Here is a 19249-nt window from a genome sequence, read left to right as displayed (position 1 = left end):
ATGAAAACTTAGTAAAATCTGTTAATTTTTACTATGCTATATTAATGGCGAATGCTATTATATCTCATATATTTTATTGTTCATTCTTGCGTGTACATTTGTTATCTCATATTTATATTTATTTATTTATCATATATGTAATATTTTTATATATTTAAATTGACAATGTTCGCATAAAAGATTAAAGAATCATTTTTAATATATTTCCTAAATTTTGCAATTATTTTCTTTCCAATTTAAATTATATTTTTTAAAAAGGCTTATTACAATATTTTTTCCTTTTTTTTTTCATTTCCTAAACAAATAAATGTTATTCATGAAAATACATTTATGACATAATAGAAAATATTTATGAAACATTAAAGATGTAAAACAATATTATAACCATTCCTGAATTTTAACTTCCATATTATCTTAGGATTCATTGAACAATAAGCTCGATTTTTAACAATTAGAAAGCTATAATAGTTTACATAATTCATACTAAAAATTAAAAACTCATTTATATTGTAAAGAAGATATTAATTCTGTGGTTGTCTCTTTGTTCCATTAAAAATTATTCATTTTATAATGGTTGAAATATAATAAATTATTACTTATTATTAAAATACGTAAATCTTTTTTTATTATAAATATTTTCTTTATCCTTTTTCAACGATTAAAAAATAAGACACATGTTTGACAATTACAGTTTTTAACTGTATATGTATAAATATATGGTAATATTTATTTATCTGTATGCGTATTCGAGAAATTTCGTGATCGTTCGACGAATTCGGAAAAGTACTTATCAGGTATCTCTATTTGTATACTATAACGTTCATTGTAACCGAAAAATATTTAATTTTCAAACAACAAACTATTTATAGGCTACCATCAAATGAAAAAGCATATTAGCAAACACTCAGGGTCGTTAATTTAAATTAGTAAGAAGGTACTTCACTTTATATATGTACAAATTATTTTCATAGTTCTGTTATTCTTCCTGCTTACAAATAAGTAACAACGCGTGTGCAAGATCGTTACTTTGACCTAATATTTTGAATCGAATTGAACTAAAATACGTTATTTTTCTTTTAATTAGATTATTGTAAAGCTCATTTAATTTAACTTCTCAGTTTTATTGTCTATCCAAGTGTAAGATACTTTTATATATTACTATTAATTTAAGTATATAATTAATAATCGTATAAATTATATAACCAAACGTTATATAAGCTTTTGATTTTGATTTCACCTTTTTGTCTTTTTTTTTGTTTTCTTTCTCTATAAATCTGAATTCGCTTTCAATCTACTTACACATATTTTGTCTTTTTATTTTTTATTTTTATTTAAAAGCGCATTGAACTTGAAATACAATTTTGGTCAATTAATTACACCCGTCGAGGACATGGCATCATCTATTAAAGAATAGCATCATCGATTATCCATATCATAATATCTGCAAATTAACAGAATCGTTCAATCAGCGTTATTTAAACGGTAATCAAATTTTTTGATTTTATTAAACAATTCGTTGAATCATTGGGAACATTACGTGAAATCGTATCGATTCTCATAGAACACAGTTTTTATCTCAAAGATAGTAAGACTAATTAATTAGAACTTTATTAAACGTTATTTTAATATGCGAGCAGTATTTTATATTTTTTTTTTAAATTTCGGATCTATTTTAAATTTGAAGTATTCGCGAACAAAATTTAATCTATTTCTTGTTTGTTTTTTTTTCTATTATAGTGGATCGTTAACAAACAATGGATATCATAACTTTAATGATATTTTTCTTTACCTTCACAACGATCAACAGTCTTCATCATTTTTGCGCGGATAACCCAACGTGTCATTGTGCGTCAGTGGATGATCTCGTGATAAGATTTTCTTGCTATGTTAATGATAGACCGAAATTTAATATCATCATTAAACCAAATGATTTGATTCAGGTATATACATTATTTATATAATTTATTTGATGTCATTTAATTCTACTATTTTAATTGTGACAAAACTTATTTTTTAATATTTATTATTATTATTATTTTGCAAAAAAAATGTCTGGAAATAGAAACTTTTTTCTGAAAATAAAATCTTTCATGTCTTTTAATGAATAAACTTTTTATTATCTTTTAATAAAATGAAATAATAATTTTTTAACAGATTGAATGTAAAGATTGGGATGGATGGGAAAACTTTAATTTGAAAACGAATCTAAACGAAAAGAAAATCGATACGGTGAATTTTCAAAAATGTGGAATATCAAAAAAAATTAGCTTAATAGATGTGATCAGAAAATTAGGAGTGGAAGAAACAAATAACCTCATATTTAATTCTTTTAAAAGCTATTACGGAACATTAGAAAAGAAAGACTTTGAAGGATTCCAAAATGTCACAAAACTAGATTTATCTTGTAACGGTATAACTAATGTTTCGTCCCTTTATTTTTGGGAGAAAAACAAAATCGAATGGATGAATTTATCTAATAATGCACTTATATTACCCCATCGTTTTTTCTTCTCAACCCCAGTGATTAAGAGAATCGATTTATCAAACAATAAAATTAATTGGCTCTTTAGTGGATTATTTTATCAACTAAAGGAACTAAACTATTTGGATCTTAGTAGCAATCTTTTGGAGGAATTCCTACTTGGAACATTTGAGGATCTAATTTCATTAAAATGTTTAAACATAAGTAACAATAAATTAATCTTCTTAAAGGAGAGAGCTTTTTATAAATTACATAAATTGGAAATACTTGATATGTCTTTCAATAAATTCACGTCCCTTCCATTAAGATTGTTAGAAAAAACTACAGAATTACGTGAACTGTACTTGCATAATAACAAAAGAATGATGGGAACTCTGCCAAATTATTTTCTTGCGACTTTACCAAAGCTTCAAATAGTCTGTTTAAACAACAATAAATTTACATTTCTACCAACAGATTTTTTTTGGGAGTCCCTAGCGTTAAAATATATCAACCTTAATGGAAACTATCTTACTACTCTACCTTATGATTTCTTCCGTGGTCAAGAAAATGCTGTAGAACTTTCAATAAGAAACAATATGATTGAAACTCTTCCTAATGGAATCTTTAGACATATGATCAATTTGGAGAAACTCGACTTGTCCGGGAATGAAATAACTTCTATAACAAGGTACATTATTTTAGCATTTAAAAAAAAAATGAAAATATTAATATTCTATTCATTTTCAAATATGAATATTTTTTAGCGATCTATTTGAGGGCTTGATATTTTTAACGGAACTAAATATGGAAAACAATCAAATATCATACATCGAAGAAACGGCTTTAAATAATATGCTAGTTCTAAAGATTGCTAAATTCTCTCATAATAAGCTAACATTGCCAAATAGTGATAATTGGTATTCACTTCGTCATAATCTATTTCTCGAAGAATTTCATTTATCGCACAATAATATAAAACATTTAATTATCGAATGGAAGAAATATGGACATTATTTACGATTAGTAGATTTGAGTCATAACCAAATAGAAAACATTTGGGTAAATATCAAATTTTATTATCTAAACATAATTTTAAATATCATTATTTTAATAAATTATTATGATTAGATAGAAATAAAAAAGAAATATCTTTGCTACGATAATCTTTTTCATTTGGTTTTCTTTTTTATAGACGACTGAGTTAATATATCCATCATTGAAGTTTGAGATAGATCTCACATATAATAAAATAGCAAATATTTTCTTTAACGACGAAGAGAAAATAGAAAAATATTTTAGCAAGTTTCATAACATTCTGATTCATATAGATCATAATCCTATATTATGCGATTGTCAATTGTACGATCTTTTGCGTTTCCGTGAAAATAAATTGCCAAATTTTTATTCCCATTATTTTAACTTTACATTGGGAAATTTATCGTGTATTAATCCTGATGAAAGTGAGGGACCTATAATTATATGCCAGAATTCAAACACCTATACGTGTCCCGAAGACAAATATTTTAATATAAGTACAAATTGTCAAACTGGTTGCGATTGTAAAGTAAGATTGTATGACAACACTCGCATTTTAGATTGCTCGTATAGAAAAATGCCTAAATTCTTGATCGATCCAGCAAAAGTCAAACCTATAGAAGGATATTCTTTAATAGTAAATCTCACTGGAAATGTTTTAACCGAGATACCATCAGTTAAAGTTTTAGAACCAATGAACTTAACTAAATTACTGTTATCTAATAACGATATTACTAAAATTACGACTCATGAATTACCAAAAACTCTCAAAGTACGTTATTTCTTATCTTATTATTTTCAAATTCATTTATTGGAAATATTTGACAATTTTTTCTTTTCGTTTTTTTATTTTTGTTTTTAGGTATTAGAATTGCATAATAATGATATATCAGAATTTAAATTAGACGAATTCAGCTACATCTATTCTGGAGTTTTAGATGAATTCACTTTAAGGGGAAATCCATTTCCATGTAATTGCAGTATAAGAGAGTTAGTTCATTTGATCAAAAAAAAGCGATCTTCGTATAGAGATCTAGAAAATTTAGAATGTGATGGTCTACCAATGTATAAAATGACCGAGGATATGTTGAATTGTCCAACCTACAACGGTTGGATTGTATTGTCATATACGCTACGGATATTCCTACCGATTATATTTTTTATTATTTTATGTCCTTGGGCACATAAAAGAATTTTCGGAATAGCTATTCGAGATAGAATTGGAGCGATATTTAGACAAAGACTAATTCCATGGCGTGATCTTCTTTTTTAAAGAGAAAAAAAAAATATGCCGGTCCTCGAATTTAAAGAAAATATTTTTAATATGCATTAAATGTATAGTAATTTTTATCAGAAGACATTTCTGTTTTGTTCATTCCGATCACGAATATATTGTTTTAAAAAACATATTAAAACAATGTTAAACGGTGATTTGTAAATATTGTTATTTATCTTATTGAAAAAATGAGATAAAAATAATATTGCAACTGAATGAAAACTTAATAAACTCTGTTAATTTTTACTATACTATACTAATGACGAATGCTATTATATTTCATATATTTTATTGTTCTTTTTTGCGTGTCCATTTGTTATCTCATATTTATAGTTATTTATTTATCATATATGTAACATTTTTATATTCAAATTGACTATGTTCGCATAAAAGATTAAAGAGTCATTTTTAATATATTTCCTAAATTTTGCAATTATTTTCTTTCCAATTTAGATAATATTTATTAAAAAGGATTACTACAATATTTTTACAATACGAATATACGAAGAAGGAAATAAAGAAAGTATAAAAAGGAAGTAAAAATAAACTAATTCAGGAAGGACTTAAGAATATTCCTGAAAATAATATATTAAATAATATTTTTAAAAGAGGCGATACTTTAGAATTCAAATAAAATAGTATTTGAAATATAAAATGAAATTTCGTTGAGTTAAATATTACGTTTTTTTTTTCAAACAAATGAATATTAAAAATTATAATATTTGTATATTATAAAACGTTGCTAAATGTTTGAAATTTTAATACAAGTTTCTTTACAATTAAACTCCTATGAAATACTATTTTAAACAATTTCTATAAGTAATAACATATTTCATTTTCAAAAATATCACTTTTTGAACAAATAAAATATTTATTTTCAAAAACTGCAGAATTTTCGAACAAATAAAATATTTTATTTTTAATAGTATTGTTCTCTGAAAATGTATTATTTTCGGAAGTATTATTTCCTGAACAAATAAATGTTATTCATGAAAATACATTTGTGACATAAAACAAAATATTTATATAAACATTTACGATATAAAACTGTATAATAACCAACACTAAATTTTACTTTTCTCATGATTCATTGCATAATAAGCTCGATTTCTAGCAAGTAAGAAGCTTTAATAATTTAAGTTAAAATGTACTAATTATTAAAAACTCGTATGAATTGTAAAGAGGATATTAATTATGTTGCTATTGGTCTATTAAAAATTCTTCATTTCTAAATGGATTTAAGTATAATAAAAATAATCTGTATAAAAATTAATCAATTTTTTATCTTTCTGATGATTATAATAATTCCCCTTAATTTTTACTTAATTCTATACCATGATAACCATCACTTTCAGTTTTTTAGAAGAGCATTATATTGCTTTTCGAATTCGGATAAAGTTTCAAATACCACACACACATGTATCGAAGTAATAGATTAATTAGGATATAGAAATATGGGTAGGTATACAAAAATTTGGTAAACATGAGTTCAAATAGAAAATAGATAAAATTGATTGTAAGTGTAAAACGGTTATTTTTGATCAAATAACATTATTATTAATTTTCTTTTAATAGTAAAATCTTTACGAATAATTTTGATATTACGCAAAAAACGACGTTTATACAAAACAATTAACAAAAACTATTTTGTTAAATTATATTTATTCATCTTTCAGTTGGTCTTGAAAACAAAGTAACATTTGTTTTTCATCATCCATTAATATATCTTCCATCCCTTCCAAAGTTTTCAAATTATCTTCTTGTCGAGGATTATCTTCCCTTAAATCTTTCTCAGCATCCGTTTTTATCAATTTTACCTCCGTTTGCTCTGATTGTCTATCTATTATTTTATCAGATTCTTTTGATGAAATTTGATCTTCTTTTACACTATTTTGCAATTCAGGTTCAGTGTTTTTTTCGATATCTTTTACTTCTATAAGTGGTACTCTATTTACAATACTTTTGCTTTCTTGTAACAAATAATCTTCTGACTTAGAACTATCTATACTTATCGACTTATTTGTTACTTTATCTATAATATTAGTTCCTGAATCTATATGATTTTTCTCATCGGAAATAAATGTGACAATATCTATTATTTTTGGCCGTTTCTTCGACGGTGGTAGAATTTCTTCGTTTGACATACTTTCTTGTTCGTTTAATTCATTAGAACGAAGTTCATCTTCTTCTATTAATTCTCTGAAATATGAATAAATTGTTAGTTTCAAATTTGTATATTAAAAACGAATAAATTTTTGCTTAAAATTACTTTGTTTTAGGTAAGCATAAAGTTGGTGCGGATGGATGTATAATTTTTTCTAATTCAGATAATGCGCATTGAGCTTCTTGAACAATATGTAGATTAACATCGTCAAGAGCCATTTCAAAAATTTCTATAGCGTATTGCGTTGGAGGTGTTAATGATGCATGTGAATTTAATTGTAAATCTTTCAATATCCTTAACAGTTGCAAACGGCATTGTGTATTTTCCTTATAAAACGTTTGTACAGGTGAACCAAGATAATATTCATACAAAAGTGGAATTACAACGTTCTGTATATTCTAAAACAAAATGAATACTAGAATATTATAAATAATCGATATTATAATAATACAATATTTCTATAAATTTTATATAAATAATTCTCAGTAACGATTATATCATTTTATCTTACCATATAAAGTGTTGATTTCAAGTAACTACAAAATAAAATATTTTGTAAAGTAATAAGAGCTTCCATACATAAATCTGCATCTAAACATGGATTCTTTTTAATTGCAATTGTATTATTTAAAGCTGAATTCTTTTCATATTGACCGTCTCTAATACGTTTCAAGGCTTTTTTCGATAAATTTTTGGATGTACTTTTTACCTATATGAAATATTTCAAAATTTGTATTAAATTTTTATATTTAAAAGTATAAACATAATAGTTTAAAATGACATTAATAAATTTAAAAAAAAAACATACAGTCAAAAGTACACGATCTCTTTCTGAAATTATATCTTTAAGCACAAAAGGAAGACATTCATCTATGATTGTTTCAATGCCAGATAGCGAATTGTTACTTATTAACCATAGTGAGAGACATTTGTATACGGATAATCTTAGATTTTTTAATGGTTTACTGCTACTAATTGTTTCTTGATCTTTTAACTCATTTGCTGTCCATTTTAACGTTTGATGAAATAATTGTAAAATTGTCGAACCATATGGTATCAGTTCTTTTTTAAATCTAAAAAAAAAAAATATAAGTAATTCTTTGTCCTCCAAACCCGAAAGGGGCGGAGTAAGAAAATAAATAAATAAAATATAAGTAATTCTTTCTTTGTTTTTTGATTTGGTACAACACATTATGTATATTATATATTTACCCATCTATAAAAGCACTTAAAACATTAAATAAACTAATATGTAACTTGGGAAGAAAAAAATATAATATCTGTCCTTTAATAGAATTTTCCTTTTTCAAATGCATAGGTCTAATAGCTAAGCCACGACATAATATTCTTAAAATATCATTAGGTAAGACAGAATTTCTGTCTTCGCATCCGCTGTAAAAAATAATATTCTTAAAAAACCATAATGTAAGATATGTTCTTGTTCTTATTATTAAATACTTACTGTAACATAGCAGATAAGTACACGCATAAGTTGGAAAACCTTTGTTGTTGTTTAGAATAATATTCGAATATATTTTCTTCCGATATACTTGATAACTTCAATTTATCCCAAATGTCTACGCTTTCGGTTTCTAATAAATCTGAAAAGAAACTATCCATTATATCATGTAAACTGTTGCATATCAATGCTTGATTATAAGTCCAACACGTATAGTATAACTTTGTTTGAGGAGGTTTAAAAGAACGTTCTGTTGTTCTAGTTAAAAGAGCAAAACATTTAGCTCCCGCATTAACTAAATTGCTTTTAGAAGCATCTATTTGAATAAATATCATTTTTCTAATTAATGTCTGTAAAAAAAAATTCAAAATTAAAACAGATTTTGCATTATTTTGTTATAATAATAGATACATACCTGTAAACGTTCGCAAGCTTCTGGATAGTGATATAATAAAGTAGCAAGAAGATAATATGTAGCACCACAATTAATGACCGATTCTAGATTATCCAAAACATTTATAAGTTGTTTAACATTTTCCATCGATATCTGCTTTTGCAATTCTGATATAGATTTGCATTGTGTAATTACATTTCCAATAACTTTACAAGTTATTGAAAGATGTTGAGGATTATTATCAATATCTTCTAATTCTTTAGTAGCCTTTCCTATCCATAACATGCCGTACTTTGAAAGCATCTTAGGTGAGCATTTTGTTAAATACGCATTTAATAGAAGTAAACCATTGTATCGAGTAGCAGCTTCATTTAATCGATTATTGATCGTGGATATGATTGCATCATGCACATCTTTTATCTGAAAAATGTAAACATTTATAAATATCATTAAAACGTTGTTTGTAGGTTATTCTTAAAGAATATCAAAGAGACATGAAATAAAGAGATTAAATCAAGAAATTTATACCTCGTCTGAATGAAATGGTAAATCATAACCAGTAGCAAAAAAATCTTGCAAAAAGGAGTTATATAATTTATGATCTTGGTCAAAAAACTCCAATAAATCCAAAAACTTTGTCATTTTGTAGAAAATTGTTTTTTCTTTTCAACAGTTACTTCACACAACTTCCAAACTGGAAAAATAATTTAAAAGATATATTAATAAAACATAAAATTACATCAAGAACCAATTAATAGCACAGTGAATTAATTAATGTATACAATAAATATATCACGTGCGACTGATTGCACGTGGACGCGGCGAACTATTAGTCAATACACATAGTTGTATATGTTATTAATAATCAAAAAAGTTCAAGATACCGACATTTTATGTTTATATAAATAAATAAAATCGTCAATAATGTCTACTGTTTTTTATATTTACAATTTTCTATTTTATAAAAGAATTCCATTTATTTTCGATTACCTGACTAATCGAATTTCTCTACAATTTTTGAGGTTATGTTATCGAAATGTCGAATTAATTCAAATGCACAATATTATACATACATTATTCAACAATTACGTTGGAATAGTAATTCCCATTAAAGATTAATAAAGTCGAGCAACTTTGACACGATTAATAAAATGGATGGCTGACCCATTCGGAAAAACCAAAGTAATAAAAACCGTATGCTATTGATTCCAGAGAGTTAGTAAAAAGATACGATGTTTGGTAGTATTGGATAAGTGTAAAAAGGTGTTATGGAAAAGTGACTCAAACTTATAAAAGAGATAGCAAACAAAGACAATATTATATGCAAATAATCATTGTTAATATATTATAGATAATTAGATTAGTTTATCTTTTTATTTGTTATTTTCTTATATGTATTAAACGTATTGACGATATAAAAACACATACATATATTATACATGTGCATATACGCATAAGCTGCAATACTTCAGTATGACCTCAATCACACAAAAGGAATTATTATGTAATTTTACGGTGCACTCGATGATGACTATTTAAATACTTCTTTAATTCTCAAGGACGAAAAAAACAAAGTTAAATAAATTTATGACGTTCACTTTATTTATTCTCGATTTTTCATTATTCGTCATTCTATTGTTTTCGCAGTATATACGTAAATATCTTTCTTCTCCTCATTTTTTCTCTCATATTATTTCACTCTCGCGAACATTTTTGAATATCTAATTATTTTATTGCCTAAGATAATCTTACAAAAAAAAAGATTACACAGAACAATTTATTTTTCAATTGCCTGAGCGGTAAATGATATTCAAATCGGCATAGTATTCTCATACCCACGTACACTATATTATAAAATCTTATACTTATTTAAATTGCATTATCAATCAACTAATCGTTTTCGGTAAATTATCTTTCGTATTAATTGTTTCGTTAAAATAATAATGCAGACAAATAACAGAGACCAATAATGTAAAATGATCTCAAGTATATGAGAAAATCCCTTTTTTTAGCAATATATAAATTATATTATTTATTTATAACTTTCCAATACGTAATGAAAATTGACGAAACATTTTTCACTTATTGTTAGTTCCGATTTGAATCTAGATACAAACAGAAGATATAGGATGATGCAAACATCCATAAATAATAGACTTGATCTCGCAAGGGAAAACAACATTCTGACAATGAGATGAAAAAGGTTGTAGAATATATACACATTTATATAACAGAAGGGAAAAGGGAGCAATGGAGGATATTTCAATTATGCACGAATGTCCATATAAGTCAGGTTTGTATAAAATCTATGTATGGTACTGTAAATATATAGTGTGTATGTGTGTGTGTGTGTGTGTGTGTGCGTGTTCATATGGGTGGAAGTTGACGCCTATCGGCCATCCTCCTTCCTGGTCAGTCTTTTTCTCCCTATATGTCTCCCCTCCCCATCCTCTGGTAACCTTTCTCGTTCTTCCGCTGATACCCCCTCCTTTCAATAACCCTTTCTAACACTGGTTCCTTCTCGGTTCAGTTCCCCTACCAACCGGTGTCCAGTTATGTTGCCGTGTCGAACGCCGTTCGAATCGTTTCGTCGCTTGTTTTCAAGACGCGTTAGTTATGATACCCTTCGTAACTTATTCCTAAATTACTACGGTATAACGTTCTGTGTCGTTAACTTTCGAACGCTCAAAGAAAATTCGATGGAAATAGGATCGTGCCACGCGAGTGATCTTAAGAAATAATCTTACGTTGGTCCAGTTCGCGCGTGCTATTCAATTCGAAAGAAAGAAAGAGAGAGAGAGAGAGAAACACAAGTATTTGTCATCCTGTCTAAACCTGTTAACATCACGTTAATGTTCTCCATCAAATCAACACACATCAAATAAATTCTAACGCAGATCTTTTTCATTGGGAAATGGTCCACAAATTTTCAGGTATGTGTGTTTTATTTATCAGTGTTGTTATTCGTATGTCACACACACATATGTATATATATATGCGCGCGCTAGATCGAAAAAACAAGAGAACGGTGCACCTGCCATATTGGAACGCTTAATTTTCGGACGTATATTTTTAAATGACATGTTGGTTTTTCTTCGATTATTTTAAATGAAGTTTTTTTTATATACGATACATTTTTCAATGATTTTTCCTATTGAAATTTGTTTATTTATTGAGAAAAGAAAGAGAGAGAGTACGGAACCTACCTTTTGACAGGTGGAATGCGGACCCCGTGCATAGCCGTGGGGTTCTGGTGAGATCTCTTTAGCGATCGCAGCGACGTCAGTGAGTTGCTTTGGAATGCGCCTTACCCCCCCTCTACCCCACTCCACCCCCTGTGCACTCCCCTCATTCTCCTCTCCTACCTTTAACCGATCGTCTACGAATTCAAATATTCTATATATTATGTATTTATTATTCTATTATATCGTTGTGTTGTGTTGTTGTTATTCTTTCTTTTTTTTTCTTTTTTTAATTAGTTGTTCTCTCATTAAATACATTTCTTACACGTCCAACAATATTAATGTTTATATTTTATCATCTCGTTTTATATTTAAAGATTGTATTAACAATTAAAATAAGAAAGGATTCGTATTGGTACATCGTAACTAATTGAGTAATAAATTTTTTAATTTCTAATATAGATGTTAAATATATTAGACGTTAGAATTTAAAAAGCGACGTAAATTTATATTTATTTATCTAGATATATTAAAGAATTTTCATTCAAGTTGATTTAAAAATATTAGTAAACGTTTAATGGACTCGAGTTTTGTATTTAACCCTCCTCTACGTAGAAAAACTTTATTTGTTTTGTAATTATTATCGTTATTTCATGGGTATCGAACGAATTCACCAAATCTAGTTTAGAAAGTATACCAATTTTAGTATTCATATATGCGCAGAGAATATGATTATACGTAATACAGTTTTATTTATCTGCCATAAATGCAGTTATTGTCAAAAAATTGTCTTTAAATGGCAACGAAAATCGGTTTGTTTTTTCTTCCTCGTTTCGTATTAGTTACAATTTTATATCGACTCGTTTGAAATAAATATTCTTCGGGTTTTATTCTAATTCCTTAAATAAATTTCCTATGCGAAAATAATTTTCTTATCTTTCTCTTTTTAAGTCGTGTACGATTTCCTTTCACCAGTTTAATTAAAATCGCGAACCAGTTCGTTACGACTATCGATAGAGGTATTGCTGACCATTTTTGGGCTTTTCCATTGAAACGTCCCCCTTTAAGTTTTTCGCAAACTTTTCCAACGATCAATTAAAATCATTGAGTCAACACTGATCGTAAAAGTAAAATCGTATTAATTAAAATATTTTTCTTTTCTTATTTATTTGTATGTTTTGCTGTAAAATTATTACACGAGATTTTCAATTTATTAACGCGTTATAAAAAAAAAACGATCATATTTTGATTACAAACGAAACGAAAAAGAATAAATTCGATCGTTATTCTTAGTACGTAAATAGGAACTCGAAGAAATTGAAAACAATTCATATTTGTTTGTCTGACTATTAATCTGATGCTACTATTATCATACGCAACGTAACAATGTGTGAGTTATCTAGTCAATCGACTGTTTCCAGATCAACAATGGATAATTTATCGCCTAATGGAACAGTTTTTTAGTAAATTGTTATAATTCTTTCTTGATAGAAAACAGTAGGATCTCTTTCTGAATATAGAAGAAAAATTCGTCTTATTATTAATAAATGTTAATTAAAACAATCGTTATATAAATTTATGTTAATATATAAAAATTATCATGCAAAGCAAATAAAAAATCAAATAACAACTTGGTGTGTAAATATTGTTCTTATTAAATAACGATTGAAAATAAAGATGACAAATATTTGTTTCATTTTCTTACTCATATTTAAAATATGCTACGCGATTTGTTAATTAACGATTGTAATAAGCGTGGTAAGAAAATCGCACGATCTTAAGAAAAAGATTCTTGAGAATCATCGTCGTCGTTAATCTCTCTCTCTCTTTCTCTTTCTTTCTTTTTCTTTTTTCTTGATTAATTACGTTCGCAAGATCTCAGAGACGAAGGATATTGTAGTAAATTTGACTTTCACTTGGCTGCATTGCTTTCACTTCTACGTTTTGTAAGTAAATACTTACATAGATGCGTGAATATATATACGTATACAAACCTGTTAAATTTTGAAATAAAAATATCTTTCGTTGCATCGACATTCCGTTGACCTTCCATCGTACGTTCATCTCATCAAAGATTTAATCTCATCATACGTTTGCATCTAACGGATAACATAATACAAAGTTTTTTATAATATAATTATACATATTCTTATTATTATTATTATTTATAAACATATTTGAAAACAATTAAAATATCTTGCAATTCACGAAAAATCAGACAATCGAGATAATTTTCTTATCTAGGTGAAAAAAATATTTTCAGATTAAATACATGAAATATGATGCGTGTAAATGGTATTTTTTATATGTAAATAATAATAATAATAATAATTATACACACTCGCGTATAAAAATAAAACTATTACGTTACATAAAAAATTCAATTATGCGTAACACATCGTGTTACTTAATTAGCTCAGATAATTGTCTTCTTACCATAGTTCGAGACAGCGAATATAGGAATGTTAGCATTAGGAAATTAGGAAAGTGAACAATTTTCTAAGATTGGTACGCCATGCCCGTGAAACTCCTTTTTAGGTTTTGACGATCGATCGTACAATCCAGAAATAGGCTTGTCTTTCGCAATGAGTTGTATGTTACGAGTCTATGATTGTTCCGTTAGTTAGTTTATTTACAGTTTGATGAATCTTTCACCATAAAACGATGTTCCTTTTCTCGATTGTTATTACCAACGTTACTGTCTAATATTTTGCTTCACCCGCACGAATCTGCCATTCCTTTCATCTTAACATTTTGTAAAATTTTTTAATGACGACATTAGATGTCAGATATTAAAAATAATTTATCCGATGACAGAGCATTTATTATTTATCTTATATTACAGTAATAAGACCAAATTACAGGCATTAAAATTGATAATAAGTAACACGAGAAAATAAATAAATCGCAGTTGGTAACCAAATTCTGTTTGCGCAGGAATATTATTGCATATATATTAATATATTTAATTATATAAGAGATATTTTTTTATTATTTTTATAAGGAATATGAATTATACGACTTATACGCAAGACCACAAATTATACAATTATATTAATATAATACATATACTTACGAGATAATTGTATACGAAATATATATATTTATTATTAATATTTGATTGAATGATATTATTAAGAATATTCGCATAATAAACTTCATTTATCGGACGCGCATATTTCCGTTATTATCGAGTAATTTTCTTTATTATATCGAGCCACCGTGTAAATGGCGATTAGTAGCATGTTGATAATCGATCAACGGAAGTAATGGTGTCGTATTCGTTTTACTTCGTAATTACTGATTTTCCATTTTTTATCTTAATTCTTTATTATCTTTATTATAAAATGTTTTTGTAAAGGAGCATTAGTGAATTACAATAAAAAAAAATAAAAATAACGTTTATCTGTTGAGCGATTGAAAAAAAACAAAAATCCAAAAAAATTTCGTCGATTAAAAATTCTTCTTCAAAATGTTTTGTAAAATTTTTTTCAAGTTTTTCTTATCGTTTTGCATGCATATATAAAAGAACACATAAAGATCTGATCAATAATTCCAAATTTATATGACTTTCTGTATTAATTTATGCTGAGAAAGAGAGTGTGAGAGAGAGAGAGAGAGAGAGGAAAAAAAGAGATAGATCGATATCTAATTTGATTTTTATAAACTTGGAAAAAATACGACGAGGGGCTGGAATCGGTTGATTAAAATTCTATTATCGCGTCTTAAAATATTATTTTAGTCATTTCTTTTTTTTCTTTTTTGTACATTTTCTAGAACATCGACAAAATTCCGATCGCAAATTCTAAAAGTATGAGTAAAGGTTATCCAGTTTTCTTAATATTTACAATAATATAGCTCAATATCGAATTTATCTGAATTATATTTAGTCAAAATGAGATGCATGACATTAACAATGATATAATCTTTAAAATCAGGATTTCTCTTTGCACATTGTATAAACTTGGAAACTGTGATCATCATTATTTACATATCTCAATTATGGTTACAGAATTTTGTCGAAAAACGTGAGAAGTATTAAATTAAATATTCATAAACTTAAAAACAACTGTGAGTCGACAAATGTTAATAGTATTCATCTCATAAAGGAGGGCGGGAGAGGAAGAGGGTTGGGTGGGGGGAGGGGGAAAGTAGTAAAATTACTATACTCGAGAGTTTTGTGTTATTCCTTCAAAGATATTATCCTTTGAAAACGTTTATCTAAAAATGCTCTCGAGGTCGGGCTGAGAAGATTGTCAGAAGTCACGAAAAGGCCTTGGTTGTCTCGTTACAACTTATTATTATATTGAGGTTGTTTTTAAAATAAATCGAACCGATGTAAATATGATATCTGGATTATTTGTGTCCTTCTAATTAATTTATTTAAAAATATATATATATATTATTTTTTATTTATATCCTATATAGATACATTGATTTAAATAATAATTCGATATCGTATTTTTCATAAATATAATTTTTCATAAGTTAATTCGTATATATATATAGTAGAATTGAAAAATGTTCTAAAAATTATCCGTTCTTTTCTATAAACAATATTTAATTCGAGATAATTCTACATTTATTATAGAAAACTCATTATGCAAATAATCCGCAAATAATATTATCATAACTAGTTTTTTGATATTTCCCGATATTATTATTCTCGCACCTTTTTAAGAATTCGATATATATATTTTCGTATTCAGAAATCTGGATGCACATGAGTCACGTTACACAAACCATCTAGAGTATTCTAATTCTCGAAGGTACGAAGTTCCTCGTTACTCTCGGCAGATAGTTTAAAGCCTTCCTCTGACATTTTCGAGACCTTTCAATTTGTTTAATCACCGCTACGGGTCAATTTGATTAGACTTGCTTGCTCGGCACACACACACACACACACATACACACATATACACACGCGTACACAGAGGATGTCGTCCCTTCGTTATCACTATATTTTACACCACTCCGTATTTCACCTAATTTTAAATGATTCATAAGGTACTCTCTCTCTCTCTCTCTTTATGTATATATATGCACTATAATATCATTAACTTACAATTATGATAAGAAAAAAAAGTCAGGCAAATGGGAGAAGAAAAAAGAAACTTACATTAGTTTAATAAAAATAGATGTCAAGTAACGCATCGTAAGGTTAAAACGTTTAAATGTAATAATTCTATTCTTGACGTAGAGAGAGTGTCATATCCCGTTGGAGAAACATCGCGCACGACTAAAATAACATGTATTATCTAATCAGAAATATCATTGATCGGTTTATAAAAAGAAAAAAAAAAACAAATAATATAAATATATTAGTAAAGTGTATAAAGATGATTCACTAATTAATCCTGGTCATGTGAGAAAATAATTAGAATATTCGATAAGAAATTAGTCGATACGTGTAACCACTTATGTATGTTTGCGAGAAGTATACGGTTTTACAACGACGACCCGTGACCGATGAAGGACGGGAAGTCATATGGGGACGACTAAGAGAACCTATCCGGAGAAAATCGTAAATTACACGGCGCTCGATTAAACCCGACGCCATTTCAAACGTAGAATTATGCCGATCAAGCAAACTCTGGGGACTGCCGTCGTTAACTGTTTCATGCTTTCTCTCTCTCTCTCTCTCTTTCTATGTCCTTAAAAGAAAGATAGATAAAAGGGGGAAGGGATACACTGTCATGGTCAAAGAGATATGTGTTGGAAAATATACGAGTCGCACTTGGAAGAGGAATAAATCGTGATTGTGTGTCGCGTTGTACAAATTCCCAGTTGCTAACGTATACTAACATATTCTTATATTTTGTGTTTTAACCATGACCACAAAAAAGGGGCGGGGAGAGAGTATCTTATTTCTCTCTTTCTCTTTCTCTATCTCTATTTTTCTTCCGGTTTTTTCCTTTTTGACAAGCCAATCGTTAATCGTTATAATTACCAAATGTTGTACAAGATTAGATACGACGAGTTATTTTTGTATTTTCGACTAATTTAGTAAATATAGAAAAAGAATATAAAAAAGAAAATGAAGAAGTAGATCGGTCAAATATTACGTGAAAGTATTTTTGGATTTATTTGAAAGTAAAGTTTAAGTATATAGAAAGTAGATGAGTCCAAATATTATTTAAATAGTGAAGAATTATAACGAAATCTTATAGTATAGAAAGTACGAACACGACTTAAGATATGATGGGTTGTTGAGATTATTTTTATTGTTAAAAATGTAAATAAAAAACTAAAATAAGTAATTGATAAGAATATTTGATGAGATTCGTTAATTATATCCTATATATGTTTAAATATCGATAGAAGGCATTATTACTTACAAATTGTAAATATAATTATTCTAATTTCTCGTAGGTTAGTTGTAAACGTAAATTAGAGAATAATCGTTAAATTCTCTTCCTAAATTTGTAGGGTAAACATTTTCTACTATTTTTTATCGAGTTTCACAAAATCAAGAAATCGGATAAGAGCTACTTTACAAAATCGGAGAAAACGAACATTTTCTAATTTAACATTCAAGGTGCGCGTGCAACGTTATCCTTCCTGCATGCAATATTCACCATCCCGTGATATTTCAAGCGCAACCGAGTGCACTTCGAGTGCGTATCATGCGATTTCGAGATTTTGCAATAACGCCTGTATTAGCACCAGGCTCCTGGTAACGTTGTCGACATGCAAAAGCACAAATGCATTAAACGATCGTTTCGCTGTAATCTTCGATGTAATTACGAGCAAAAAAATCTTCCTTTTAGATTGTGTAGTACGTTACAGAACTCGTCAAAGATCGATCATGTTTTCTTTTCTAAGAAAATCGTCAAGAGACAACAACAAAAAAAGTCATTTATTCTGTAATGTAACCAATGATGTGTATAACTTCAGTATAATCTTGTCTTTGGAAATATTCATTTAGGTCAAGTTACAAATGTAAGAAGTTTATTTTTAAAAATTAATCTTTTTCTTTTATTCGAGAAATAAACAGAAAATCCTTGAACGCTATTTAAATTTAGAGTAAAATATAGACTGCACATAAGTGTACGTAATGGCAAACATAAATCGTTAAGTTATATGAAAGAATAGCGATAAGCAACGAATTCATCTGCCGTAAAATTGATCCGATATAACTATAGTATGTATAATAATAATAATAATAATAATAATGTGCGTTAAACGTTTTATCGCCTATACATATTTTCTGTACGATTTAATATGGTAAATATTACGATCTATTGATAAATATATTCTTTGAATATTTTGAAA

General features: G+C 27.5%; 2 protein-coding genes across 6 annotated transcripts in view; one reads left to right on the top strand and one right to left on the bottom strand.

Moving 5' to 3' along the window:
• Positions 1-6420: 6420 nt before the first annotated feature.
• Positions 6421-12067, bottom strand: LOC122520212 (proline-, glutamic acid- and leucine-rich protein 1). 5 transcript variants are annotated; one of them, XM_043640264.1, is made up of 9 exons: positions 11999-12067; positions 9321-9486; positions 8814-9212; positions 8402-8748; positions 8152-8331; positions 7748-8012; positions 7451-7648; positions 7045-7337; positions 6421-6974 (listed from the first exon to the last, which is right to left on the bottom strand). In XM_043640264.1, the coding sequence occupies exons 2-9, from the start codon at positions 9432-9434 to the stop codon at positions 6437-6439; spliced, it is 2334 nt and encodes a 777-aa protein (XP_043496199.1). In that variant the 5' UTR covers positions 9435-9486; positions 11999-12067; the 3' UTR covers positions 6421-6436. The 5 variants fall into 5 exon arrangements, with proteins under 5 accessions (XP_043496199.1, XP_043496197.1, XP_043496198.1 ...); XM_043640262.1 differs by lacking the exon at positions 11999-12067 and adding an exon at positions 9866-10054; XM_043640263.1 differs by lacking the exon at positions 11999-12067 and adding an exon at positions 9783-9870.
• The window catches only part of LOC122520213 (probable E3 ubiquitin-protein ligase bre1), a 52219-nt gene continuing 44294 nt past the window's right edge, over positions 11325-19249 (top strand). The window contains exon 1 of the mRNA XM_043640269.1: positions 11325-11725. The gene's annotated coding sequence lies outside the window, so the exon portion shown is untranslated. The remainder of the gene's footprint in view (positions 11726-19249) is intronic.

Source organism: Polistes fuscatus, unplaced genomic scaffold, assembly GCF_010416935.1.
Source record: "Polistes fuscatus isolate 324 unplaced genomic scaffold, CU_Pfus_HIC Scaffold3, whole genome shotgun sequence".
Classification (NCBI taxonomy): domain Eukaryota; kingdom Metazoa; phylum Arthropoda; class Insecta; order Hymenoptera; family Vespidae; genus Polistes; species Polistes fuscatus.
The sequence above is the reverse complement of the archived record's forward strand: the minus strand, read 5'-3'. Positions and strand labels throughout refer to the sequence as shown.

Coding starts and splice junctions, on each gene's coding strand:
- LOC122520212 (XM_043640264.1), bottom strand. CDS start 9,434: ATGACAAAGTTTTTGGATTTATTGGAGTTTTTTGACCAAGATCATAAA. Junction 9,213..9,320: donor TACCATTTCATTCAGACGAG/GTATAAATTTCT, acceptor TACATTTTTCAG/ATAAAAGATGTGCATGATGC. Junction 7,338..7,450: donor TGAAATCAACACTTTATATG/GTAAGATAAAAT, acceptor ATTTTGTTTTAG/AATATACAGAACGTTGTAAT.